This window comes from Canis lupus, chromosome 11 (genome assembly GCF_003254725.2).
Source record: "Canis lupus dingo isolate Sandy chromosome 11, ASM325472v2, whole genome shotgun sequence".
NCBI classification, from domain to species: Eukaryota; Metazoa; Chordata; class Mammalia; order Carnivora; family Canidae; genus Canis; species Canis lupus.
Window position 1 is genome coordinate 67,272,715 of NC_064253.1, and position 25,922 is coordinate 67,298,636.

The window sequence follows — 25,922 nt, forward strand, 5'->3', positions numbered from 1 at the left end:
CTGTTGAGTTCAGCACCAGGCTGCCTTCCAGGTTTTCAGAGAAAATTAATTCCAGCGTAATTACTCAGGGCCTGCTCGGGGTACCATGGATGGAGAGATGTGATGTGATGTGATGTGAAAGGTATGGGCGCTCCGGAAAAGCGCCAAGTCTAATGGGGACATCAAACGGATCTGGGATGGGTACAGTGTGAGATTTGACGGCAGGTCTGTGCGGGGGTTTGGGTAGAGTATGTGCAGAGGCAGGAGGGAACCGGTGACGCTTGGGGCTTGGGGGAGCTAGTAGGATTGGGTGGGTGAAGTAGGGGTGGAGATTAGGACCTTAGTAAAGGAATGCCTCCATAAAGGTGCATCAGGGATTCTGGAAAAGCTGACTTTGACTTGCTAAGGAGGCCAGGGGGCTGATCGTATTACACTTCCTTTCAGATTTTCTCAAAATCGGTACTCCAAACCTGTTTTTTTTTTTTTTAAGATTTTATTTATTTATTCATGAGAGACACAGAGCAGCGACACAGGGAGAAGCAGGCTCCATGCAGGGGGCCTGATGTGGGACTGGATCCCAGGACCCCAGGACCACACCCCGGGCCAAAGGCAGGCAGTTAACCTCTGAGCCTCCCAGGTGTCCCCTCCAAACTTGTTTTAAAAGGTAGAGAGGCTTAAAGCTGGGGAAATTTGACCTGCGTAATTTCCAGCTACTAGAGCTCTGATCTGTGGCCAAATGAGGGAGGTGGTAGAAATGAAGTCATATTTTTTTTGTGCATTTATGAGTCAGGGACCGTACCTAGCGTTTTGCATTCACTTATCTAATTTTGATGAGAACTATGTTACTACCCTCATTTGACAGACTAGGAAGACAATCTCCAGGGAGATTAAATAATTTGCCCTATGTCACACTGACTTTCTCTGCAATGCCTGCTAGTTAGGTTCCTTCAACTCATAGGGGTAATTAGTTTATATTCCCTGTGCATTTCTTTCACGACACCTGTTCCATCTCTGAGTTTATTGATAATTAAGCGTAATTAGGACCATCTACCTCAAAGAGCCCCCAAAGAGTGAGAAACTTAAGAATGCTGCTGTTTGGTGTAATCTATTTTTCACATGTCTCTTATTCTTGGCAGAAAGACCTGCTTCCATTCTCCACCCTGCATGAGTGGCGGGTGGCGGGAGGGCAGTAAGAGGGAGAGAGAGAAAGAGAAAGGGAGAGAGAGGAGCGGACTCTCTGCTGAGCAGGGAGCCTGATGGGGCTTGATTCCAGGACTTTGGGATCAAAACGTGAGCCGACCAGGTGCCCTTAATCTTTCAGTCTTACCCATAAAAAGTATTGTGAATGCAACAATATGAATAAATCTTAAATATAATGTTGAGCAAAAGGAGTCAGACTAAAGAATACATATTGTATGATTCCATTTATAAGAAATACAAACCAGGCAAAATTCACTTGTACTGTTGGAAGTCAGGATAGTGATTACTGTTGGGGAAGATAGGGAGTGCCTGGGAGACCATAGGGGCTTTCTAGGGTGCTGGTCATGCTGTTTATTGATCTGAGTGTTAGTTACATGGATGTGTTTGTGCAAATTCATCAAGCTTTACATTTATCTGCACCATTTAATATGTTATACTTTATTTTATTTAATATTTTTAAAAGATTTTATTTATTTATTCATGAGAGACACACAGAGAGAGAGGCCCAGAAACAGGCAGAGGCAGAAGCAGGCTCCATGCAGGGAGCCGGATGTGGGACTTGATCCCAGACCCCAGGATAATGCCCTGAGCCAAAGGCAGACACTCAACCTCGACCGCTGAGCCACCTAGGCGCCCCAGTATGTTATACTTTAATAAAAAGTAACAACAGGGATCCCTGGGTGGCGCAGTGGTTTGGCGCCTGCCTTTGGCCCAGGGCGGGATCCTGGAGACCCGGGATCGAGTCCCACGTCGGGCTCCCGGTGCATGGAGCCTGCCTCTCCCTCTGCCTGTGTCTCTGCCTCTCTCTCTCTCTCTCTGTGATGACTATCATAAATAAATAAAGAAAAAATATTAAAAAAAAGTAACAACAACAACAAAAACCCCCACTGGACTATTGTGAGTGCTTCCCAGGCAGGTATAGGGCCTTGTGCTAAACGCTTTGAAGTGAGTAACAATAGGGATTAGTGGTTGCCAGGGGCTGGAGGGAGGGAAGCATGGGGTCTAAGTGCTTGACAGGTACAGGGTTTTTCTGGGGTGATGAAAACATTTTGGAACTAGAGAGAAGTGATGGTTGCGCAATATTTTGAATGTGCTAAATGCCCCACATTGGTCATATAATTTTATGTTCTGTGAATTTCATCTCAATTAAAAGATAAAATGGGGGCGGCACTTGGGTGGCTCAGTCAGTTGGGCAGCAGCCCTTGGTTTTGGCTCAGGTCATGATCTCAGGGTGGTAGCTCAGCCTGGTGTTGGTGGGGAGGCTCCACACTCAGCAGGGACTCTGCTGGAGATTTTCTCTCCCTCTCCCCCTGCCCCTCCCCCTGCTCACTCACTCTCATATAAGTAAAATCTAAAAACAAAAAAAAAACAAAAAAAAAACCCTGGTCTTAAAAAAAAAAAAAAGATAAAATCGGTTCACTGAATGCAATGTGGTATTCTGGAATGGATCCTGGAACAAAAAAGGGCATTAGGTTTTTTTTGTTTGTTTGTTTTTGTTTTTTGTTTTCTTTTAAAAAGGGCACTAGTGGAAAAACTGGTGAAATACAAGTAGTTTGGTATTTGGTAGTTTTTTCTTCAGTTTTGACAAATGTACCTTGGTTATGTAAGATGTCAACATGAGGGAAAGCTGGGTGATTACATGAGAACTCTGCACTCTGCAACTTTTCTGAAAACTAAGATTGTTCCAAAGTAAAAAAAGTTCATTAAAGAAAAAAAAAGAGAAAGAAATAGAAACAAAGTCACACACAGGGCCGCTAGAATAGGATCCTAGCTTTCATAAATAAATTGGTGGTAAGATCTTGAGCAAGTCACTTCTCTCTGATGAGCCTCAATTTCTCATTGGCAAAAATCGGATTAGGTTGCAAAAGTAATTTCTTATTTTTTTAAAGATTTTATTTATTTATTCATGAGACACACACAGAGACGCAGAGACACGGGCAGAGGAAGAAGCAGGCTCCATGCAGGGAGCCTGATGTGGGAGTTGATCCTGGATCTCCAGGATCATACTCTGGGCTGAAGGTGGCGCTAAGCAGCTGAGCCACTGGAGCCGCCCTAAAAGTAATTTTTTAAAAAAGATTTACTTGAGAGAGAAAGAGCACGCACACACAAGTGGGGGAAAGGGCAGAGAGAGATGCAGACTCCCCATGGAGTTGGGGAACCCCATGCAGGGCTGGATCCCAGGACCCTGGGATCATAAAGTGAACCTGAAGTTGGATGCTTAACTGGGCCACATGGGGGCCCCAGTAGTTAAAAAAAAAAAAAATCTCTATACTCGATATAGGGTTCAAATTTATAGCCCTGACATTGAGTTGCACACTTTGCTGACTGAGCCCCTCAGATACCCCTGAAAATGTAATTTTGCACTGGTAAAAATGGTAACCTTTCCACCCTCCAAATCTAGATCAGAATCTGTAGGCATGAAGGGTTGTGGCTTACAAAAGATGAGATTTTTGCCTTACCTTAGTTAAGCAACCTTCAAAATTCAGATACCACCACAGGAATGTTAAAGGTGTGCTTGGAAAAAACTAGTTGATAACCTCAGATTTTTCCTTTTTTTTTTTTTTAAAAAGTAATTTCTAGGGATGCCTGGGTGATTCAGTGGTTGGGCATCCGCCTTCAGCTCAGGTCATGATCCCAGAATCCAGGATTGAGTCCCGCATCACGCTCCTTGCGGGAAGCCTGCTTCTCCCTGTCTGTGTGTCTCTGTCTCTCATGAATAAATAAAATTTTTAAAAAATTTCTACACCCAGTGCAGGGCTCAAACTTACTACCCTGAGGTCAAGACTCAGGCTCTACCAGCTGAGCAACCCAGACACCTCTTAAATTCTGTGGTTTTAAGTCAGAATTCCCATTCCCAGGAAATATGCTTTTTTTCTTAGGTAGTCAAAGTTCGGGAAGACCTAAAGCCATGTGGAGAGTTCTTCTGGGGGATGCATTAACTGGAGACTTACAAGGTAGTAGAGACAGATTGGAATAGATGGTGAGGCAAGCCCTCAAGCAGGTTTTGTGTACCAGGTTTAAGTATGGATTAAATGGAAGCAGTGAGGGCCTGGAACATAGCAATGTTCCAGGATGATCCACTTGGCAAGCAGTACTTGGGGGAAGTTGGGGGGCAGCAGACAGGTGGCAGGACACAGTTCAAAGAAGCCACAGGAGTCCAGAAGGGACTTGAGAACTTAGCTGAGTGGTGCTCATGGGAATTAGGAAAGGATGTTTCTGCTGTGGACAGGGAAAAAGCCACCAGATCTAATGACTCCTGGGGTTGTAAGTTTAAGGAATGTTATTTATAAACTCGTGACTTGAAAGTTATGTAGATTAGAGGTAATAAAGCATTGTGGTTGACATCATGAAGGTAAAAGTTCTCCTTTATAGGATTTCAGAGTTCATACTTGAAAGCATGTAGGACAGTACCAAACACACAATAGGGACTCGATAAATATGGAGTCATTAAGCAACTAGTAACCATAGGGTGCCCAGCAGAGCCATAGAAAAGCTCTTGTCGTGGTCGAAGAGCAGCATCTGCTGGTCATCCAAGGCAACGCAGGATCCCAGATTTACAAAGACCTGGCCCAGTCTACCTTCCAAAAACCATATAGGGATGATCAGTGAGGGTCCTCCCCCAAAGTATAGTATAAACAAGCAAGATGAAACAGGAGTCATCACTGTTAACAAGAATGTTCTTTATTTGTACAAAGCATTATAATTTTCCTCAACATTCTTCATTTATTTGTCAACAAACTCTTGACTATATTCATTAAACAAATTAACAGTGTCAAACTACATACATTTGACTATCTGTCAACCTCCAAGCGCTCAACTTAGAGACAAACAAAAAAGTGCTTGGAGCACCAAATATCAAGAGAAAACAACAACAACAACAAAAAAACAACTCTGAGAAAGGTCAACAGAATTACTTTAGAAGCAGTTAAAGGGGATGGATTTTTTTGCAGTGGGGATTAGATTCCTGAGCACCATCAGATTTCTGCACTTTGGGACATTAAGCAGGTTATCAAAGATCCTGGGTTGGGAGATGTGACAAAAGGAGGAAGAAAGTGGGAATGGGGAACAGAGGAGAGGCAGAAGGGAGACAGGGAAGGGAGACGCAAGAGGGAGAAAGTTGTGCCTAAAAGAAATAAAGTTTGGAATTCGTCATGAATTAAAGAATGAAAAACAAAAGTCACAAGCCTGGGAAATGGACTATGAGAAGAAAAAGCCTGGGGTTTTATACCTTCCAGGAGGTGACCATAAATCCTAAAGCCATAGAGTGGCAGGCAATGAGGTGCATCTGAGACTAAACCGTCTGTTTTTTTTTTTGGGGGGGGGGAGGGGTAAGATATTGGCACACGTGCTTGACGAGTTCCACTTTACACTAATGATTTAGAAGCATATGCACCCAGAGGACAGCACCCCAGCAGGTCAAATGCCTACCAGGCAACATAGAGGAGCTCCACGCCAAGTGGGTCTGGAGAAATAAAAATTCAATCAATGTTAACGCCAAGTGAAAAGACAACAGATTTCATTTCCCCCCCATAACCTTTTAGTAGTTTCCTAAAGCTAAACCATCCCAACCACTTATAACAAGCTAGTACTGCCAAATCCTATACAATCAAAACAGACCAACCATGCTCAAAAGCCCCAATTTTTCCTGAGCTTTGACTGCCTCTGTGACCTGGAACACAGCAGGCAGCATGGAAATCATTATTACTTTTTTTTTGGGGGGTGGTGGTGGTGGTGGTGATGGATGGGGACCAAAAAACTGCCAGACCACATATATAAGTAATAAGAGATCAAATCGACTAATTAAATTTAGCCGCTCAGAATCCCTCTCGTCAAAAAGTCATTACCTTCAGAACTGACTTAGCAAAATGGGACTCTGCTATTCAGATGCTCTGACGGAAGCGCTGGTTTTGGTCATTTTAGTCAGTTTTTATTTTGATCTTCTCAGGCTCTTCTGGCGAGGCCCACTCTCCCCAGCAGGGAAAGAGCCTCTCAGGACCGCACCACGTTTCAGGGCGGTACCTGCCAAGGTGCCAACGTCTTCCCGTCCCACTAGTTGTCTACTTCCTCCTCTTCGTTCTGTTCTTCTTCTTCCAGCCTTTCTTCGTCTTCATCGTTGTCCTCATCTCTGCCCTTGTCTTGCTCCTCTGCATCGGTTTTTTTGTCTTTGTCCTTCTTCTTCTGCTCGGAAGCTTCCTTCTTGCCTTTCTGCTCTCTCCTGTACGCTGTGAGGAGGAAGGCGGTTAGCAGGCAGGGCTGGACCAAACCCACCGCAAGCAGCCAACTCCGCTGCACAACCGGAGAAGCTGGGGCCGGGAAGGAACAGTGAATCTGCTCGGCATCACAAATCAGATCAGATTCGGCGCCCATCGAACGGATTCCGAGTCGCAACCAGATACTCGGTTCCTGTTCCTACGCAGACCCCAGCTGCGAAGGCTCAGCGCGGCCAGGTGAGCCGGTCACACGGGACGGACATCTCCTCGGCCGCACAGAGCAGAGGGACGTTACCTTCCAGAGCTTCTTTCAGGGGGGTGACGAACCGCTGGAACTCCATCTCCTCCATGGCTGAGAGCACGTCACTGGCGTTCAACGTCTTGCGTTTTCCCTTCATCGCGAAGTTGTTGGCACTGAAACAAAAGGGAGATTCGGGCGTGAAACGGGGCAGGGCAAAGCCTAGGTCAGGGATGCTCGGATGCGTCCCTCCCCTTCCCTGCACAAAAGGGTCGTTTTATTTTGCTTCAGACCTCGCGAGCCCTGGACGAGGGCGCGACCTCCGCCGCACCGCGGGAGGGCCCACCTGTTGGGGGTTCGCGACTCCAGGGTGCGGAGTGGGGACCGGACGGGGGGGGGGGGGTCTGTGCGGCTCCCTCCCTCCCTCCCTCCCGCCCCAGCCCCAGCCCCAGCCCCAGAGGAGCTCTCGCCGGCTCCGCCCGGCCCGGCTCACCAGGAAGTGGCGTACAGCACGAAGACGCTAGCGGCGCGGGAGATGGCGCTGCGGGCCTCCTTGGAGATGTTGACACCGTCCGGGAGCTGCGAGAAGAGCGCGGGTGAGTAACGCTGCGGCCCGGGACCCGGGACCCGGACCCCGGACCCGCTCCCCCGCTGCCGGCTCGTCCGCCCCGCGCCCACCCGCCAGCCGGGGCTGCCCACCGCTTCCTTGATGATCCTGGTGATGACAGCATTGGGCAGGTTTAGGTCCTCGGGCCTCTCCGCCATGGCCGCCGGCGCCGCGGCCCGCCTCCGCCCCGAGCCTCTCCTCCAGGCCGCTCCGGCGTCCGGACTTCCCGCGTCGCCGCGCGCTGACCCAAGGAGGCTTCCGTCCCGCCCCCCGGGGCCCACGCTGCGTCCCACAGTGCCCCGCGCGCCATTGCCTCCCTCAGCACCCGGCCCCGCCCCCGCCTCGAGTCGCCCGAGCGTCCGAACTCTGCACGCCGCTACGGCGTTGGCCTTCCCGGGTTCTCGTCCGGCCTCCCCCCGGGGACCCAGCGGCCCCTTCCCAGGCTCGTGCCCCTGCTGCTGGCCGCCGCCACGTCTAGAGACTCCTCCTTCAGCTCAAGTATGGCTCACCGGAGCTTCCGTCCCTTCCCCACAGTGCTCTGCGCCGTTGCCTGGCAACGGCGGGCGTGGGCGACGGAGGCGTGGGCGGGGCTCCTTCCGACGCGGGGCGGGGCCTCGCCGCGTCTCGGCGTCGGCGCGGGCGTCGGGCTTTGCGGCCGGATTCGGCTTCCCGGCCGCCCGAGGCCCGCTGTCCCGCTCTGCGGTACCGGAGCGAAGCGGGTATCTTTAAAAAAAAAAAAAAAAAAATTTTTTTTTTTTTTTTTTTTTCAGTTCTGCGGGACCTGATGTCCGTCTTGGAGCTCTTCACCCCTCCCAGCTTTGCCATAAGCGCAGTACGGAGAACCGTCGCCTGGAAGTGCTGCACGCAAACTCCTTTGCGGGCGCAGCGCTAAGGCTGGGGACGTAGACGCGGGCGGGGCTCGCCTCGGGCCTGGGTTCGGGCCGCCCAGGAGGAGAGCGCGGCCTTGCGTTCACTCAGAGCCAAACCCTCAGCCTTCTGTGTGTCTTTTACTTCGTTGACTTGTGCATAATACGTCTTTCCCAGTCGCAAGCATCATTAGCATGGTGTTGCACTGGCTTTTAGGTTGCATCATTGCATAGAAATTATTCTCATTCTCCCTGAGCTCGAATGCTTTTTTTTCCCCCTTAAAATGTGCTGTCTTATGTCACCCTTAATTTACCTTTTTTTTAAAAAATATATTTTTAAATTTATTCATGAGAAACACAGAGAGAGAGAGAGAGACAGGCAGAGACACATGCCGAGGGAGAAGCAGGCTCCCTGCAGGGAGCACGATGCAGGACTCGATCCAGGGTCTCCAGAATCACGCCCTGGGCCCAAGGCAGGCTAAACCGCTGAGCCACCTGGGCTGTCTTTAATTTACTTATTTTTGAGTAATTTCTTTCTTTCTTTCTTTCTTTCTTTCTTTCTTTCTTTCTTTCTTTCTTTCTTTCTTTCTTTCTTTCTTCTTTCCTTTTCTTCTTTCTTTCTTTTCTTTTCTTTTTTTTTTTTTTAAGATTTTACTTGTTTATTCATGAGAGACACAGAGAGGCAGAGACATAAAGGGAGAAACAGGCTCCCTGTAAGAGGCTGGTGCTGTGGGACTCCATCCCAGGCCCCGGGGGATCACCATCTGAGCCAAAGGCTGATGCTCAACCACTGAGCCCCCTCAGGCATCCCTATTTTGAGTAATTTCTACCGGGAACGTCAGGCTGGAGCTCATGACCACAGAGTCATGATCAAGAGTCACATGCTCTACCTCCTGAGCCAACTGGGTGGGCATCCCAGTTTTCCAGCTTTTGACAGAGACATAAGTACAGAGAAATACTTCCCTATTAGGAGAAAAACACCAGCAAACGTGATGATAAAGAGCAACTGGAACTGGATTAGTTAGAGATTATAGGGTTTGGTGGGGGAAACTCTCCATTTGGATGTAACAGGTCTGGTTTAAAGATACCAGGAGGCTCTCAGCTCCAATTGCTGTATAGTTGGAACTGTGAGCCGTGATGTCATATATTTTGATCTTTAAGAGGAACCAGAAATCTGAACACCGTGGACTATCTCCACTTAAAAAAAAAAAAAAGATTCAAAGTGCAGGCCAAGCAAAACAAGTCATAGGGCAGCTGTGATGCCATGCCAATGCTGCGCTCTCTTTGGTCTAATTTATAAGCTCTTGAGAACAAGGACTTATTTTGTTCATTACTGTTCTCTATGCCTGTTACAGGTCCCATCACATATATGGTAGTCAGTAAATGTGTTGGATAAAAGGAAGAAGAAATGGATACTGTCCGTAAAAAGTTATTAGGAACAAAAAAGTTATTAGGGATCAGGTGGTAGTGATCGCCTAAAATATTTCTAGAGAGAGAAAGATGATACTGTTTGTTGATCCTATATTATATATCATACGTAAAAATATATTATTTCTCTTAATGCTTTAGGGATTTTTCTTCCCCTCTTTATATGAGGAAACAAGCTGAGAGAGTTGAAGTCACTTGCCTACGACCATACAGCCAGTAAATGAAAAGCCAGAGGCTTCTGATGTGACTGTGAGTCTGCTGATTTGGTGCTTGAGCAAACCCATTGGTTTCTGCTGGGTATTTTTTTTTTAAGATTTTATTTATTTATTCATGAGAATAGACAGAGAGGAGAGAGAGAGAGGCAGAGACACAGGCAGAGGGAGAAGCAGGCTCCATGCAGGGAGCCCGACGTGGGATTCGATCCCAGGTCTCCAGGATCAGGTCCTGGGCTGTAGGTGGCACTAAACCGCTGAGCCACCAGGGCTGCCCTCTGCTGGGTATTTTAGCTGCCTGTATGAAAAAGGAGCATATTGGGCAGCCCCGGTGGTACAGCGGTTTAGCGCCGCCTGCAGCCCAGGGTGTGATCCTGGAGACCCGGGATCGAGTCCCACGTCGGGCTCACTGCATGGAGCCTGCTTCTCTCACTGCCTGTGTCTGCTTCTCTTTCGGTCTCTCTGAATAAATAAATAAATAAATCTTTAAAAAAAAAAAAAGAAAAAGGAGCATATTGAAAAATGAAGCATGTTTTCCAAAGGTTATGAGCCCATCTAAAGCCATCTCAAGCATTTCTGTGATTATATTCTGATTTGATAGGACTTTTTGGAGATGGGTGGTGTCTTCTCCCCAATGGCTAATGAAGGGGAAAAGGGAAGGATGCCAATACTTATTTTGAATTATGTGCCAGACCCTGTAATATCCATTAACTAATTTTTGTAATGACCCCGTGAAACAGGCTTATCCTCATTTTGCAGATGAGGAACTTGTAGCTCAGATTGCTTAAGTCCCAGGTTACTCAGCTAACTGGCCAAGTGGGAGACTTTATGAGGTCAATCTGCTCCAAAAACTCTTGCCACTCTACTTCATGCTGAGATGTTTTCATACTTCCTTGTTACCCAGTCTTTTAAAAATTTTGATTATAATGTAGTCAAATATTGTGTTATAATATAGTGATGCAACAATTCTATATATTTCTCAGCAATCATCCCAATAAATATACTCTTAGTCCCTATCACCTATTTCACGCTTACCACCCCCTCACCTCCCCTGTGGTGACCAGTTTGTTCTGTATAGTTAAGAGTCTGTTTTCTGGCTTGTGTCTTTTCTCTCTCTCTCATTTTATATCTTAAATTCCACATGAGTGAGATCATATGATATTTGTCTTCTCTCTGTCTGACTTATTTCACTTAGCATTATACCCTCTAGCTCCATTCATGTTGTTGCAAATGGCAAGAGTTCATTCTTTTTAATGGCTGAGTAGCTTGTTACCCAATTTTTTTTCTTTAAAGATTTTATTTATTTGAGAGAGAGGTAGTGAGAGAGAGCACGAGCAGGGAGGAGAGGGAGAAGTGGTCACCCTGCGAGCAGGGAGCCCGATGTGGAGCTCCATCTGAGGACCCTGGGATCATGACCTGAGCTTAACTGACAGGCACGTAACCGACTGAACCAACTGAGCCACCCAGGCACCCCAGCTTGTTACCCAATTCTTAATTATCCTGTGACCATCATTTATGTGTATAGGTTCAATAGAAATATTTTATGCTTTGAGACCAAATTAAGATCTGGACTGCATGGCTAATGTATTATATGCTCTAATTGTGTGGTGGTTGTTTCTTTAGAGGGCTAGAAAGCTGCAAGATTGGCTTTTGTCCCAAACCATTTGTAGCTATGCATTTGCCAGACGAGAGTCAGTGGGATGAAACCACCTGCAAGTTGGCTATTTGTCAGCATCCACAGTGCTGGGCAACGATCCGCCGGATTGAGAGGGGCCACCCTCGAATCCTGGGCACCCCCCGCAAAACAACTATCGATGATGAAGGTGAATTAGTCAGCCCTGCTTCTTCCTTACAATATCCTTGAATTATTTCTGTTTGGGTCCCTTTTGACATACCACATGTTTTCTTCTGGTCTATTTTCTCAGACAAACTCCCGATGCTCACCATTGTAAACATGTCAGATTCCTGCATACGGGCCAAGAGACTTGCTCATCATCATTTATCAGGATTTACCTTTACCAAACCTCCCTCTTTATTGTGTCCTGGTTCAAAGGTTCACTCCAAATTTCAAGGCAGGTAAATTATCATGGAATCCTCTTTTATGAGCCTCCTATCTCAAAATTCTGGCTTGACTTCCTTCACCCATGTAGTAGACCTTGACCAGTTCAGTTAGAGAAATGGAATTAGGTAGTGGGAAAGCATTATTTGTGTTGTAGGAGTTAAAATAGGGGTGTGTTACTTTGCTAGGGTCATCCTAACAAAGTACCCTAGACTGTGTGGCTTAAACAACACAAATTTAGTTTTTCACAGTCTAACGGCTAGAAGTCCAAGATTAAGGTGTTGATAGTTGTTTTCTGGTGAACTGTTTCTCCTTGCCTTGTAGGTGACCATTTTCTCCCTATGTCTTAACATGGTTTTCCTTCTGTGTGTCTTTGTCCTAATTTCCTTCCTTCCTTTCTTCCTTTCTTTCTTTTCTTTTCTCTTTTTCTCTTTTTTCTCTTTTCTTTTCTTTTCTTTCATTTTATTTATTTGAGAGATAGAGAGCCGTGCCAGAGAGCCGTGCCATTTATTTGAGAGACAGAGTGCATGTGCCAGAGGAAAAACACAGGCCAGGGGAGGGGCAGAGGGAGAAGCAGACTCCCCACCGAGCAGGGAGCCCAGTGGACATGGGGCCCAGGACCTGGGGTTCATGACCTGAGCCGAAGGCCCACGCTTAACTGACTGAGCCATACAGGCGTGAAACTTTAAATTAAGTTTTAAATTTTAATTCCAGTATAATTTACACAGTGTTATATTAGTTTCAGGTGTAGGACATAGTGATTCAACCATTCTCTATGTTACTTAGTGCTCGTCATGATAAGTGAACTCTTAATCCCTTAATTTCCTCTTCCTCCTTTTTTTTTTTTAATTTATTCATAAGACACACAGAGAAAGGGGTAGAGACACAGGCAGAGGGAGAAGCAGGCCCCATGCAGGGAGCCCTATGTGGGACTCGATCCCGGGTCTCCAGGATCAGGCCCTGGGCTGAAGGTGGCGCTAAACTGCTGAGCCACCCGGGCTGCCCTAATTTCCTCTTATTTTTTTTTAAATTTTTTTATTTATGATAGAGAGAGAGAGAGAGAGGGGCAGAGACATAGGCAGAGGGAGAAGCAGGCTCCATGCACCGGGAGCCCGACGTGGGATTCGATCCCAGGCCTCCAGGATCGCGCCCTGGGCCAAAGGCAGGCACCAAACCGCTGCGCCACCCAGGGATCCCTCCTCTTCTTAATAACAGCATGAGTCATATTGGATTAGGACCTATCTACCTCTCTGTGTGACTTCATTTTACCTTAATTACCTTCTTAAAGACCCTATCTCCAACTACTGAGGGGCTCAAATTGTGAGGTATTGAGGGTTAGGACTGAAAGTAAGAATTTGGGGGGCACAGCTCAGTCCACTGCAGGGGGTATCTCATCAGCCTCTGCAGGTTATCAGAACACTGTGTCTACACACACGGTCTTTCTTATCTTTTATTTTTAGGCGTGAAACTATTTGTAAGCTCTTGAAGGCAAAAGCAGTGATCTCCTTTTGAATCTACAAAGCCTAGGTGCCTAGTTAGTGCTCATTGATACGGGAAGCTAAGGGACAGGGATCTGCAGAAAACTGAGACTTACAACATTTGGAACCCCTGTGGTTTGGAACCAAAGCACACCTAGTGGCCCCTTGTTCCTTTCTCCTGTTTAATGTAAGCAGCCCTTAGTGGTTTCCATTAGACTAAAGACAGTATGAGAAAGGGTAGGACTACTTTCTGGTTCTCTAGGACTTGAACCTTGGGAAGAAGGTGGCTTCTCCCAGTCAGGGCCTACGAAGGCAAAGATCATGACATCACTCGTGTAGTCACTCATTGAATTCACAAATGTATTTTGGTGGGGACCATTGGCTGGGTTCTGGGGATTCAGTGGCAAATAAGATACAGTCTTTACCCCTAAAGGGCTTGCAGCCTAGCTGGGGAGGCAAAGAGGGGCACTCCCAGGTGCATGGAAGCACATGGGAAGGGTTCCTCACCCAGGGCACTATAGTTTGTGCAGATGGCACTTGTGTCTGTACCTGAAATTCCAGCAGTCTGGTGAAGTGGGGGTTGCAGGTGGGAGGTGGCCACGAAGAGAGTTCTAGACTATGGAAATAACATATGCAAAGGCCTGGAGGCAAGAGGAAGTTCTTCAGGTATCAGGAGAAGAGCTCACTGAATGTGAAACAGAGCAGGAATGGGAGAGTGGTCAGAGATGAAGCTAAGGGAGCTGGAGTAGAAAGCAGTGGCCTAAGACAGTGAATCATACACATCCTGATTCTGTTAGTTTCACTGTCCTTTGAAGACTTTTTCACCTTGGGGAGTAGGAGTAAAGGAATTAATGATCACATGTTCAGCTACCCTTGATGTGCTAGCAAAGAAATATTTACATGCATTTCTGCAACATTTTCTGTGGTAGATTTAAGATGTCTCGGTGCAAATTCCTTGACACTCCTCTCCTTGAGAAATGGGGTCTGTCTCCTCCACTTGAATCTGGCAGGCTTCATGACTGCTTTGAGCAATAGATAGGATAGAAGAGATGCTGGGCCAGTTTCTAGTCCCAGGCCTTAAGGAACAGGCAGTTTCTTCTGTTTCTTAAAATACTCTGGTAGCCCTGAGCTGCCATGGGGAAGTTCAAATACCCTTAGCCTGCCCTACTGGAGGGTGTATGGTTAGATGCTCCAGTTGATGCTCCTGGATCCAGCCTTCCAGTCCTTTCCTCTAAAGAACCAGATTTGAGAGTAAAGCCATCTTGGACTCACTAGACCAGCCTTTCCCTTCAGCTGAACACCACCAAGTAACTACTACTGATCACATGGGAAGAATCATCTACCTGAGCCCGAACCAAATTCCTGACCCACACAATTGTGAAATGTTATTAAATGGTTGTGGTTTTAAGTCACTACGATTTTGGTAGTTTGTTATACAGCAATTTGTAATGGGAGCATCCTCTTGGCATACTTCTTTTGTGTTTTGTTTTCCTTTTTTTCTCACAGTGTCAATGTACCTTGTTGCAATGCCCCTATACTACTAAAGAAAACAAGTGTCGTTTCTTTGTTCCCAAAGTGCTCTTATATTCAAAGAGAAACTTAACTGACAATCAGACCCTCCTGTGTTGATAAGATAAAGTGTTAAAAAGCTAACAACTTGCTTCTAAAGGAAGATAAGATTTAGCAGAAGTACCCTGTTTTAGAGGAGCATTGTCTTGAGTGTAATTGCTTCCACCTTGCTCTTTTGCTCTTGCTAATATTGAACTAAATTTAACCTTTTTAAAGATGCGTGGTATTCAGGGGTGCCTGGGTGGTTCTGTCCGTTAAGCGTCTGCCTTCCGTTCAGGTCATGATCTCGGGTCCTGGGTTGAGCCCTGCATCCTGAGATTGAGCCCCGCATGGGGCTCTACGCTAAGTGGGGAGCCTACTTCTCCCTCTCCCTCTGCCATTGCACCTGCTTGGGCCCTGTCCCTTAAATGAATAAATAACAGCAACAAAAAAAGCAATGGCCTACATCACAATGTCTGTTTTGGAGGTGTTCTAGAACAAACACATACAACTTAAGTAAATGAGGAGACCCTACATTCATTTAAGTATTAACTCTCAGGTTTTCTGCGGATAAGCAGAAGGCTTTTCCTCATAGCACTGTCATCCCAGTAAGTCTTTTGTGTTCCTATATCATATTTGGAAACTCATTTTTTTAGGCCTCAGAAGGATTTACCTAACAAAGATGTAATCGGCAATACTGATAGATCTCCTAAAGTAAATCACAGATTAACAAAGGTACTTCCTCAGCATTTTCTCTTTACTAGTGGGAATACAATATCTGTCTCTGTTTAACATTGAGGGTGACTATAATCCAAATAATGGCAATGATAACTAATATTGGGCCCTTAAGTGCTGGTCTGCAGAGATGCCTATACGTACTATATAGTTTCCAGAAATCCCAGACACCAGTGGGATTGATTTTTGGCTGTTTGGCATGGGTAAGACTTTCCTGTCTGTATCCTACATAGAGCATGTTCAGCTACTAAGTAAACCCTATCATCTCATAATATGGGGAAATTAGAATGCTGGAATGTCACACCTAAAATGGGCCTTCAGATCATCTACTTTGACGACTGTCAAACTTTTTAAACTATGACCTACAGTAAGAAATACATTTTGCAACAAAAGAGCATAAAACAATACTTACCCTAATTATGAGTGATCTACTCTGCTATTTTCTGTCCTATTTTACGTTTTTTTTTGAGAGGGAGAGAGAGCAGAAGTGCAAGTGAGGGGAGGGACAGGGGGAGGGGAGAGGGAGAATCTTAAGCAGGCTCCATGTTCAGCATGGAGCCTGATTTGGGGCTTGATCCCGTGACCCAGGGATCACGACCTGAGCCGAAATCAAGAGTTGGCTGTTTAACTGAGCTACTGAGGTACTCCACAACCCTATTTTTAATAGGTTTTTTTCCCCTCCTTCCTGTATCCTACCAGGGGTATGGACAAGATGGTTTATAAGGTTTCCTTAGCACCACTGTTCTAATATCCTAAATGGCTGAACGTGAAAAGTGTTGTGACCTTACCTTTTATGTAGATGTCTCTAATCATAGACCGGCTATAAAAGCAGAAAACTTGCTTCTGTCTCTACCAATTTCCTCCCTGTTCTCAAATTGTATTGTGTTATCTGAAAGGGATCTAAGTGTTTGGAGTGGAGTAGGTGGAACGAGTAGTGTTCCCTCAGGTAAGCCCCAAGTAGTTACTCCCTTAGATGTATGGGGTGGGGAGTTGCTCAGTGCCACCCTAATGTCACAGGGAGGTGGGGGGTAAGACTTCACTGAAAGTGTTCACTCTTGTAGACACCTGTACTGCTGTCAGGTTTCTCGAGGAATTGTTACGAAGACAGTATGGGGAAGAGAAATATCTTTTTATTGTCTTATGCACTACCTGACCCTTTTCATTAGCATGATAATTCAGTTTTTAGGCCTGTCCTGAATACTAGCAGGAGCTGGCACCTTCTAGCCATCCATAGGCTTTATATCTTTCTCTTAGCTTTCAGTGCTGAATTTGAATGAGACACAACTTCCCAGCCCTCAAGATGTTAGAAATATGGTTGTAATCTGGATCCCAGAACAACCAGAGAAGCAGATGAGGTGAGTATTGTGTCCAGAACTTGGGAGCCTTCCAGCCTTCTATTCTGCCCTTTGCAGGCCTCCTATCTGTCATCTCCTTTTTAGCCACCTCATTGCCAGTGACAGGAGGCCAACTAGAGAAGGTTATGGTCTCTTGTACTTGCCTCTTGCTCCACTGTGGTTCTATTTAATGCACTTTCCACTTCCTGTGGTGAGGCTTCTCTACATCAAGTCCTACGTGGCAGTAAATAGCATGCAAGACTGGGCCTGTGTATTGTGAGGTCTAAGAAACAGATACTTCCTATCAGTTTTTCTTTTCTTATTTTATTTATTTATTTTTTTCTTTTCTTTTTTTTTTTTTTTTAAAGATTTTATTTATTTATTTGAGAAAGTGAGAGATAGCAAAGGGGGAGGGGCAGAGAGAGAGAGAGAGAGAGAGAGATTGGCAGACTCCCCACTGAGCAGGGAGCCTGACATGGGGCTGATCCCTGGAACCTGGGATCATAACTTGAGCTGAAGGCAGATGCTTAACTGACTGAGCCATGCAGGCAGCCCTTCTCAGTTTTTCTTATTAGCCATCTCCAGCTAGTGAAAACATTTTCAGTGAAGCATGTGACTCTTTGGTCTCAGCTACAACTGGCACAGTGGCACAAAATAAATAGCATGTTGGGATCCCTAGGTGGCTCAGTGGTTTAGTGCCGCCTTCAGCCCAGGGCATGATCCTGGAGTCCCGGGATCAAGTCTCACGTTGAGCTCCCTGCATGGATCCTGCTTCTCCCTCTGCCTCTCTCTTTCTCTTTCTCTGCCTTTCATGAATAAATAAATAAAATCTTAAAAAAAATGAAATAGCATGTAGAACTTGTGTACAAAGCAGAAGGATTTGGCCAAGGCCCAAAGGCTTGCTAATACTGATAATCTTTAGAAGAAAGTGTTTGGCTTTTCTCTCGTAAATGCTGAGGCTTTCAGGTTCTGTTAAGTGACTAGATATGACATGTTTTAAGAATTTCTTATTTTATTTTTTAATGATCCTATCAGTGCTTCTGCATATATGCATTTGTGTGTGTGTATGTATATGATGTAAACAAACAAACAAAAAATACCCCTAATGGTATATTTCCTTTCATGTAAAAAAAAGCCCAGAGGTGGGTTGGCCAGGTCTAGTGCATTAGCTCCATGAGGTCATCAGAAACTGGCTCTCTGGTCATCATCCTTCGTCCATGACTTTCATTTTCTCATGGGGTATCTCATGGGGTCTTTTAAGATCTAAGTTGACTGCTAGAGCTCCAGCCATCATATCCATGTTCCAGGCAAGGAGGTGGAAGATGACAGAGCAAAAAATACTTGAGCACCTCCTCTGTGCCAAGCAGTAAAGAATCTAGTGAAGAAACAAATAGACTTGCTCCCTATCCTCCTAGAGTCTTGTGATGGTGGTAGGGGGTGGGGTTGGGGGTCCTCAGGCCTTACAAATGTCACCAGACTTAAGTATATAATTACTAATTTGGATTAATGCTTTGAAGGCAAATAACTGGATTGTATGAGAGAATAGTAGGGCACCTAATGTAGACGTGAGATTAGGTCTTCTTTTTCCAAAGCTTCTGGGCAGTTGGTTCCTCTAGGCTTCCAACCAGCCATCTTTGGGTACTGAATAGAGGATAGAAATCTTCAAATATCCTTGGTGCTTCTGTTTGAGAGGTCTGGGAATAAGCTGTGGTTATTCTTTCAAGTCCAGCTGAGAAGAAGCATGTTGTTCCCAGCCAGGACTGGAGGAAGGGAAGAATGAAATCTACAGTGGTAAGTTGGATATATTGGCCAAACCTTTATGAGACTAGACTGTAGAGTTTTGTTTTGTTTTTCCTTTCTGGTGCCTTCCCCTTTCCCCCATTCTTATTAAATAAAAGTTGCCAAAGAAAACCCCTTTTAAGGAATAATTATCAAAGCATTTTCTGTTCAGAGACTCTTTTCCCTACCTCCTCCCTGTAGGAAGGTGAAAGGCATCTTGAAGAAAAGTTAGGAGGAAGTGTTGGATATTCGGGGGTAGTTTTTGACTAACTAAAGACAAATTCCCAGTGTGATAGAGGGAGAGCTTCAGTGGACTAGAGGTTACAATGTCCTGGGGGTTCTCATCTCATGCCACCAATTATGGGTAAATATAGCCTTGGGTAAGTCATAGAACCAGAAGGTTGCTACATCTGCTACCGTAGTGTCTCGGTCCACTTTGTTCATTGCTGAATCCCCAGTGCCAGTCCTGTACCTGGCACATAGTTGGTCAATAAATATCTATTCAGTTTGCTCAGTGAATGAATTAATAACGCTTTTGGGAGAAAACCAGAAACAATTAATCCTTGTGACCTGAATTCAACAATCGGGTGGGGAGCCAGAGAGGGAAAAATACGGTGGCCTTCATGGTGCAGAGGATGGGGAGCTGCTGGAGCGGGTCTGGAAACAGGGAGCTTGGTGTGCCAGGGTTTTGTTTGGGAGGCCCGGATGTTGACCGGAAGGAGTGGCACTCAAGAGAGTACTTCATTTCCATTTTTGCTTTTCTAGAAAGACAGTTTTCTCAATGAAAAGCAGAAAACAGAAACACAGCTGGGACCTCCGGAGATGATTGTGCCCCCTCCGTCGCCAGTAAACTTTTTTGAGCAACTAAGTACAGAGTCCATACCTTTCTGGAACCAGTTTGACATGGTCCCTCAGGATCTACTGAAGGAGTGAGTATCTCTGAAGCCTGGGGGAGAGCCAGAGTACATGCTCCTCTCTGAAGCAGCAAAGGCATGAAGAAACATGCTCTTTCTGAGGAGGGAAGGGAGAAAATTGTCCTGCCTGCTTGTTCAGTGAGTTCTGAGATTTACGAATGTACAGTAATCACCGCCAATTATCAAGTACTTAGCACTTGTCAGTCTCTGCCTGTTCTCTTATCTGAACCTCCAAGAGGCACTATTACTCTCTTTTTCTTCCTATTTTTAAAGTAAGGTGTACATTCAACGTGGGGCTCGAACTCACGACTCTGAGATCAAGCGTTGCACGCTTCACCGACTGAGGTGGCCAGGTGCCTCCACTCTCTTCTTCATGGATGAGTTATGGATAAGTGAGAGGCAGAGAGGAATGTGGCTCGGAGTGAGACAGCCTTTGGATTTCATATTGAAACATCCTGGTTTTGATACTTTATCGAGCATATTTATGCTTCGTTCCCTCATTTGCAAAATGGGGATAAGAAGGCCTGTCCTGATGAGTTGGAAGGTGTTACCTGATGAGTGCCTGTTGGCATAGGCTTTTTCAGGCCCAGAGTAGAAATTTATTCAAATTTGGAGCCCTTTTCATCCCTTTTTTCCTCAGCCATGCTTACCAAGAGGAACTGTTGCTGACTGCCTGTCTCTGTCCCCTTCAGCCTCTTGCCCAATGAAGGGAAAACCATGCCTTCTCTGGAGATGAAGACACAATTGGCCATGATGAAGAAGAAACCACCCCTGGAAAAGAGCCGACCCGACAGTGCCATTTCTGCTAAGATGTTTTTATCTGTACACCGTCTCACCCTGCAGGTGAGAGCTAGGGAGCCTTGAAGAAATGTCTAGGTCCAAATCCAAACTCATTTGTCTTCAAGGCTAGAAGAGGTTTTTTGTTATTTTATTTTATTTTATTTTATTTTATTTATTTTTTCATTCATTCATGAGAGACACAGAGATAGAGGCAGAAGGAGAAGCAGACTCCATGCAGGGAGCTTGATGTGGGACTTGTTCCCGAGTTTCTGGGATCGTGACCTGAGCTGAAGGCAGACGCTCAACCGCTGAGCCACCCAGGCATCCCAAGGCTGGAAGAGTTGACTTTCTCTTTCTTCTTATTTCTCTCCACCTTTCCACGCTGGACCTAAGCCCCACAGAAGGACTGGGCTATATGTAGGTGAAAGCCAGTGCATGGGGAGGGGTTTGAGGAATGTTCCGTTTCTTCCGCAGTTTGTTCCCTGCCCCGTTTCCTCTCGCCAGAGCCCAGGTACGAGGCTGGTTGCACTGGGTTCTCAAACAGTGCTTGTCGGCTGGGTACCTGCATGTGAGGGGTATGTTTTGGGAAAAGGAAGCACCTTCAGTAGAGCTTTTCTTCTTTTTTCTCTCCAGAGACCAGCATTGAGATATCCTAAACATTTGAATAAATTCTATTATAACCTAAACACAGAAGGTAGGTTTTCTTGGTACCACCAGATCCTCCGGCCCTGTCCCCCCTCAGCCCACAGTTCTCATACTTGGTCTTGCTCCCAATTTGATATGTTTGTGGCCATAGTCACATAGGATCATGTGTAGAACTGAGGAAACTGCGGATTCAGGAAGCAGCCCCCAACCCTCCCCATTACAAATGGCTCGGTTCTGATAGAGGATGTCCCCGTTGTGGAGCAGGGCCCAGCAAGCAGCCCCCCGGGAAAGCTGGGAGCTGTCTGGGAGAAGAGGATTGAGCTGGGGCTCTGGTCACTAGGTCACAAGAAGCAGCAGTGGCAGCAGAAGCAGCTGCAGCAGAAGTTGAAAACACCACCTAGGAGACAGGTAGAGTGGCTGTGAGGGAAGCCCTAGGACTGGCTGGGACTGGGCTGAGGGGAGCAGCCTGAACTGGAAAGCGGTGCACGAGGTGTGAGTCTCCTGTTCTCTGTCTGGTTCTAGATACAGAGAGTTCCTGTCAGCTTGCAGGTATTTCCTTCTTTCAGACTCTTTGTGAAATGTTTTCTTCACTTCCGAAGGGCCTAATTCAGTTCCTCCTCATATGGGTTTCAGGAGGCCAAAAAGAAACCCAAGAGTGATCCCGGGAGCCAGGACATTTTGCACAAATGTTCAGGTGCCGTGGCTTATGGCCCACGCTATGGTAAGGAGAATATGGGCTTGGGAGGGATGGAATCTCAGGACGTAGCTGAGGGCAGGAAAAGCTGAACATGTCTGTTATTTTGGGACCTGCCTTTGTTAGGTATTCAGAATTCTCGGAACGTTCTGGCTTGGCTGGGCTACCGTGCATCATCCTTCTATCAAATATTTACTAAGGAAGCAAGCTGGGCCAGATGTCTGCTTTGTGTGAGCATTCAAGAGAGGACCATGAGCATGAGTCAGAGTCATTTTTTCTCAGGTCTTTAGGAAAAGCAGAGTGGTTTGAGAAGGAAGAGCAAGCAATGAGTCAGAACAGAGCCAGGGCTCCTGACTAGCCCCAAGAGGGTTCTAAGGAAGCAGAATCCAGCCTCAGCACCCTCTTCCCAGCCACAAATCAGTCCCTGGAGGCTCAGGTTGAGATCAGCACATTAGATCCTTCCAGGAGGCAGGTGGCCAATTCTTGACAGGTGATCCTTTTCCTCTGCTGAAGACCTGAATAGGTAGCTCTCCTTTTTGGAATCCTTATCACATGTCTGAGCTGAAGGATATACTTACCCTGGTCCCTCTGATGTTGCTCAGTTGGAGTGCAGAAAAAAAAAAGGGAGTGAGAATCCCCTTAAACCTTAGGAGCTGCTTTAGCCTTGCTCAGATTGGACCTTGCTGACTACTTCCTTGTCAGAATTGGCTCTCCCCTACCTCCCTGGGGCAGTGGGAGGGCTCAAGTAAGATGTTCCCTCAGAAGGGTGTTCCTCTCTCAGTTTGTTTCCCATCCTACTGGGCCCTCAGATGCCAACAGTGGCCCCTGACCTTCAGATTCAAGAAGCTTCCTGACCTTCATGTGGGAGGTAGACAAAACCAGAGCTGTGGCCCACGATGGGGCTGACGGGTCCAAGGTTAGCACCCTATCCCGGGTGGTCAGCACATCCCTGAATTCATTCAGGTGCCTTTCATTTCCTCTTCCTGATGTCTCCAATAGGAGCAGACTTGCTTGGGTGACTGGGGTGCCTTTTTGAATTATGTTCTTGGAGCAGTGGCCTGGTTGAGAAAAACTGTATGGAAGAGTTGATTTTTGCATTGGATCTTGGATGTGTGAGAGTCTTCCTGATACAGAGGAGAATCCCAGAAGTAGGAATAGACTGTGCAGATGTACCTGGGCTGTGCAGGGAACACAGTGGTCCCTCGTGGCCGTGGATTATGTAAGAGGCCATGGTAAAAAGGTCAGGCTGAAGAGGTAGGCGGGAGCTTGTATAGCTGCTAAGACGTTTGACTATGGTCATGGTGTTCTACTGTGACTGCATATTGAAATCAACTAAGGAGCTTTCCTTCTTTCTTTTTTCTTTTCTTTTTTTTTTCAGAGAGAGAGAGAGAGAGAGAGAGAGTGCGCACATGAGTGGGGGCAAGAGGAAGAGGGAGAGAGAATCCTAAGCATGTTCAATGCCCCAGTGCAGAGCCTGACATGGGGCTCGATCTCATGACCCTGAGATTATGACCTGAGCCCAAATCAAGAGTCAGATGCTTAACCGACTGAGCCACTCAGGTGCCCTAACTGAGGAGCTTTTAAAACCCAGATACCCAGGATGTACTCCAGGCCTATTAAATCAGAAGTTCTATTGTTGGGACCCAGGCCTCAGTGTTTTCTAGAACTTCCAGTACTTTGAGTGTGCAGTTGAGGTAAAAACCAGTGCTGGTAGGGAGCCAACGGAAGTGTTCAACAAGGGAGTTCCTCGGTGGGCTTTGCTTTTTTGCATAACTCCTCTGGTGGCAGCTTGGGAGATGTTCGTTTAGAGAAAAGGAATTGAGAAAGGAGAGGATGAATGCTAGAGGATGAATGCTTTTAGGGACTAGTTGGGGAGACAGCCGATGCAGAAGAATCCAAGAACTAGAGCTTTTTGAAGAGAGGGGTTCCATTTTCAGAAGCCAGTATGGGGACTAGGGTTGGTGCCAGAAGGTCAGAGGAATCTTCATAAACTGAAAACATAGGGTCAGGCTTCTTTTGCGGCGATGATGTGCAGATACCTGCCCCTTTGGTTTCTTGGAGGAACCCTAAGTTGTTTTTGTACACTTGACCTTAATCCCTAATTCTGTAGTAGATGTGGTCACAGTCCGAGGTGAACCGAGTCACAAATAGAACTCAGAGGCCAAACTCCTTCTCACCTCCTCTAACCTGTCTTGTCCTAGATGAGGAGTCACTTGTAGGCTAGGGGGTCAACTAGAAACCCAACAACAGGATATGAAATACGGATAAGAAGATAATTGAATTGACTTTGTGGTCACTAGGTCACAGAACTCTACTGGGTCGGAAAAGTGACAAAAAGCAGCCACAGCGGGTGAAGTCAGAAGGACCCACCTCGAGACAGGTAGAAGTACTGGAACCATTGTGCCTGGGCCCTGTTTCAGTTATCTATTACTGTATAACCCACCACCTCAAAGCTGAAACCACAGTGGTTGGTTGTTTCTCAGGATTCTGAGGGCTGATTGGACAGTTTTTCTGGCGTTGTTTGATGTCACTCCTGCAGGCACCTTCAGCTGGCAGCTGGGGTGGGGCTGTTAGCCAGATTGCCTTAGTTCTCTTCTGTGAGGTCTCTCTCTCTCTCTCTTTTTTTTTTTTTTTTAAATTTTTATCTATTTATGATAGTCACACAGAGAGAGAGAGAATGAGAGAGAGAGGCAGAGACATAGGCAGAGGGAGAAGCAGGCTCCATGCACTGGGAACCAGACGTGGGATTCGATCCTGGGTCTCCAGGATTGCGCCCTGGGCCAAAGGCAAGTGCTAAACCGCTGCACCACCCAGGGATCCCACTGTGAGGTCTCTTTATTGTGGTTTGTTTGGGCTTCTTGACAGTATGGTAATCTCAAAAGCACTTTCTCGAGAGATGGGGCTGGACCTGGAACAGTGTCACTTCTGTTGTATTTTATTGGTCCAAAAAAAAAAAAAATCACAAGTCCAACCCAGATTCGAGAGAAAATGGACTCCATCTCTTGGTGGGAGGAACAGCATGCGCCTTCCAGGTTGGCCACCACCCCTGGAGGAGTCACTTGTAGGCTAGGCTTTCCCCAGTAGACAGCTGGCAATGGGACAAAGTGGGTTCTGGCTTCATCCAGTCAGCCTGGAGGGCAAAGAATTTGTGAGACAAGCTTCTCTCTTTAGTCTCAGGAGGTGGCAATTTGTCCTGTCCTCGATGTTAATTTTTTTCCAAGAAAAGCATATTTTAGAAAAACCTTTTTTTGATTCAAATTTCCTTACACTTTAATGAATTACAGGATTCCAAAAGGAGACCACAGGTGGAATACTCTGAGAATTATCCGGATTCCTTTCCTGATAAGGATGGTAAGTTACTAGGGTGGAGGAACCTTAGTAAGTCACTTAGGCCAGGGGGGGACTGAACCTGTGTTGACAAGGATGGTTTACCTCCCTGGAGGCCATAGTCCTCATCCCTCAGAACGGTCCTAAAGACACCTAGCCCTTCCTTTTCTGTCTTTCATTTGTCACAGTTGGCAGAAGGTTACAGGTACAGTTAATGGCTGGGTCTTCTTTTAGATCCTGAGTTATCCAAGACAGAACCCTCTAAAAAGGACATCAGTGCTCAGAAGGCGGTTGTGCTGGCATCCCAAGGGAGGAGCCCAGAGGACCTTTCAGACAGCACATCTAGAAGAAGGTGGAGCCCTGAGCTCAAACTGCTGAGGATTCTTCAGGCCACTGATGATGAGGATGAGGAGGACCAACTCTCTGGGTCACAGAGCTCAGAGTCTTTCAAGACTTCACAGGGCAGCCTGACTCCAGATTAGGATGCTTAGAATCCTGAGGACCCCAACCTTGGACATAAGAGCAGAAAAGAGAGAGGACTTCTGCTCCCTGGAGCCTTTACCAGGGCCTGACTGCAGGGATTCGGCTTTCTTCATTCACTTCTCCTTCCCTCTAAAATAAGTGAGGGAGAAAAAGCCTCACCCTTTTTAAACGTAGATTATTTCTCTTTCATTAGGGACAGAATAATTTTAGTAATTAAACAAAACTGCTAATTAAGGAAAAGCCTCATTCTGTTTCTGCGAGGAGGGGAGAGTTGTTTCTGTAGATCTGCTTTCTGGGTCACTTTTATCCTCACTCTGAAGCTCTAAAAGGTTTCCAGTTACAGGAGGATGTATTTTGGGGCACCTGGCTAGCTCATTCTATAGAGCGTGTGAGTCTTGATCTCAAG

The 25,922-nt window shown here is 46.3% G+C and overlaps 2 protein-coding genes across 10 annotated transcripts; one reads left to right on the forward strand and one right to left on the reverse strand.

Moving 5' to 3' along the window:
• Window positions 1-4,838: 4,838 nt before the first annotated feature.
• POLE3 (DNA polymerase epsilon 3, accessory subunit) lies at window positions 4,839-7,462 on the reverse strand. The gene is made up of 4 exons (XM_025432413.3): window positions 7,327-7,462; window positions 7,121-7,206; window positions 6,685-6,803; window positions 4,839-6,401 (listed from the first exon to the last, which is right to left on the reverse strand). Exons 1-4 carry the CDS (start codon window positions 7,390-7,392, stop codon window positions 6,229-6,231), a joined length of 444 nt encoding a protein of 147 aa, XP_025288198.1. The 5' UTR covers window positions 7,393-7,462; the 3' UTR covers window positions 4,839-6,228.
• On the forward strand, window positions 7,103-25,922 carry C11H9orf43 (chromosome 11 C9orf43 homolog). Of its 9 annotated transcripts, none has more exons than XM_049116385.1 (18): window positions 7,103-7,223; window positions 8,005-8,256; window positions 9,670-9,777; window positions 11,364-11,563; window positions 11,666-11,816; window positions 15,482-15,560; window positions 16,815-16,915; window positions 18,619-18,685; window positions 19,439-19,602; window positions 20,280-20,430; window positions 21,001-21,061; window positions 21,353-21,420; window positions 21,535-21,561; window positions 21,646-21,733; window positions 24,007-24,086; window positions 24,365-24,492; window positions 24,991-25,057; window positions 25,268-25,920. In XM_049116385.1, exons 4-18 carry the CDS (start codon window positions 11,413-11,415, stop codon window positions 25,409-25,411), a joined length of 1,527 nt encoding a protein of 508 aa, XP_048972342.1. In that variant the 5' UTR covers window positions 7,103-7,223; window positions 8,005-8,256; window positions 9,670-9,777; window positions 11,364-11,412; the 3' UTR covers window positions 25,412-25,920. The 9 variants fall into 9 exon arrangements, with proteins under 9 accessions (XP_048972342.1, XP_048972345.1, XP_048972347.1 ...); XM_049116388.1 differs by having other exon boundaries at window positions 8,005-8,232; XM_049116390.1 differs by having other exon boundaries at window positions 8,005-8,066.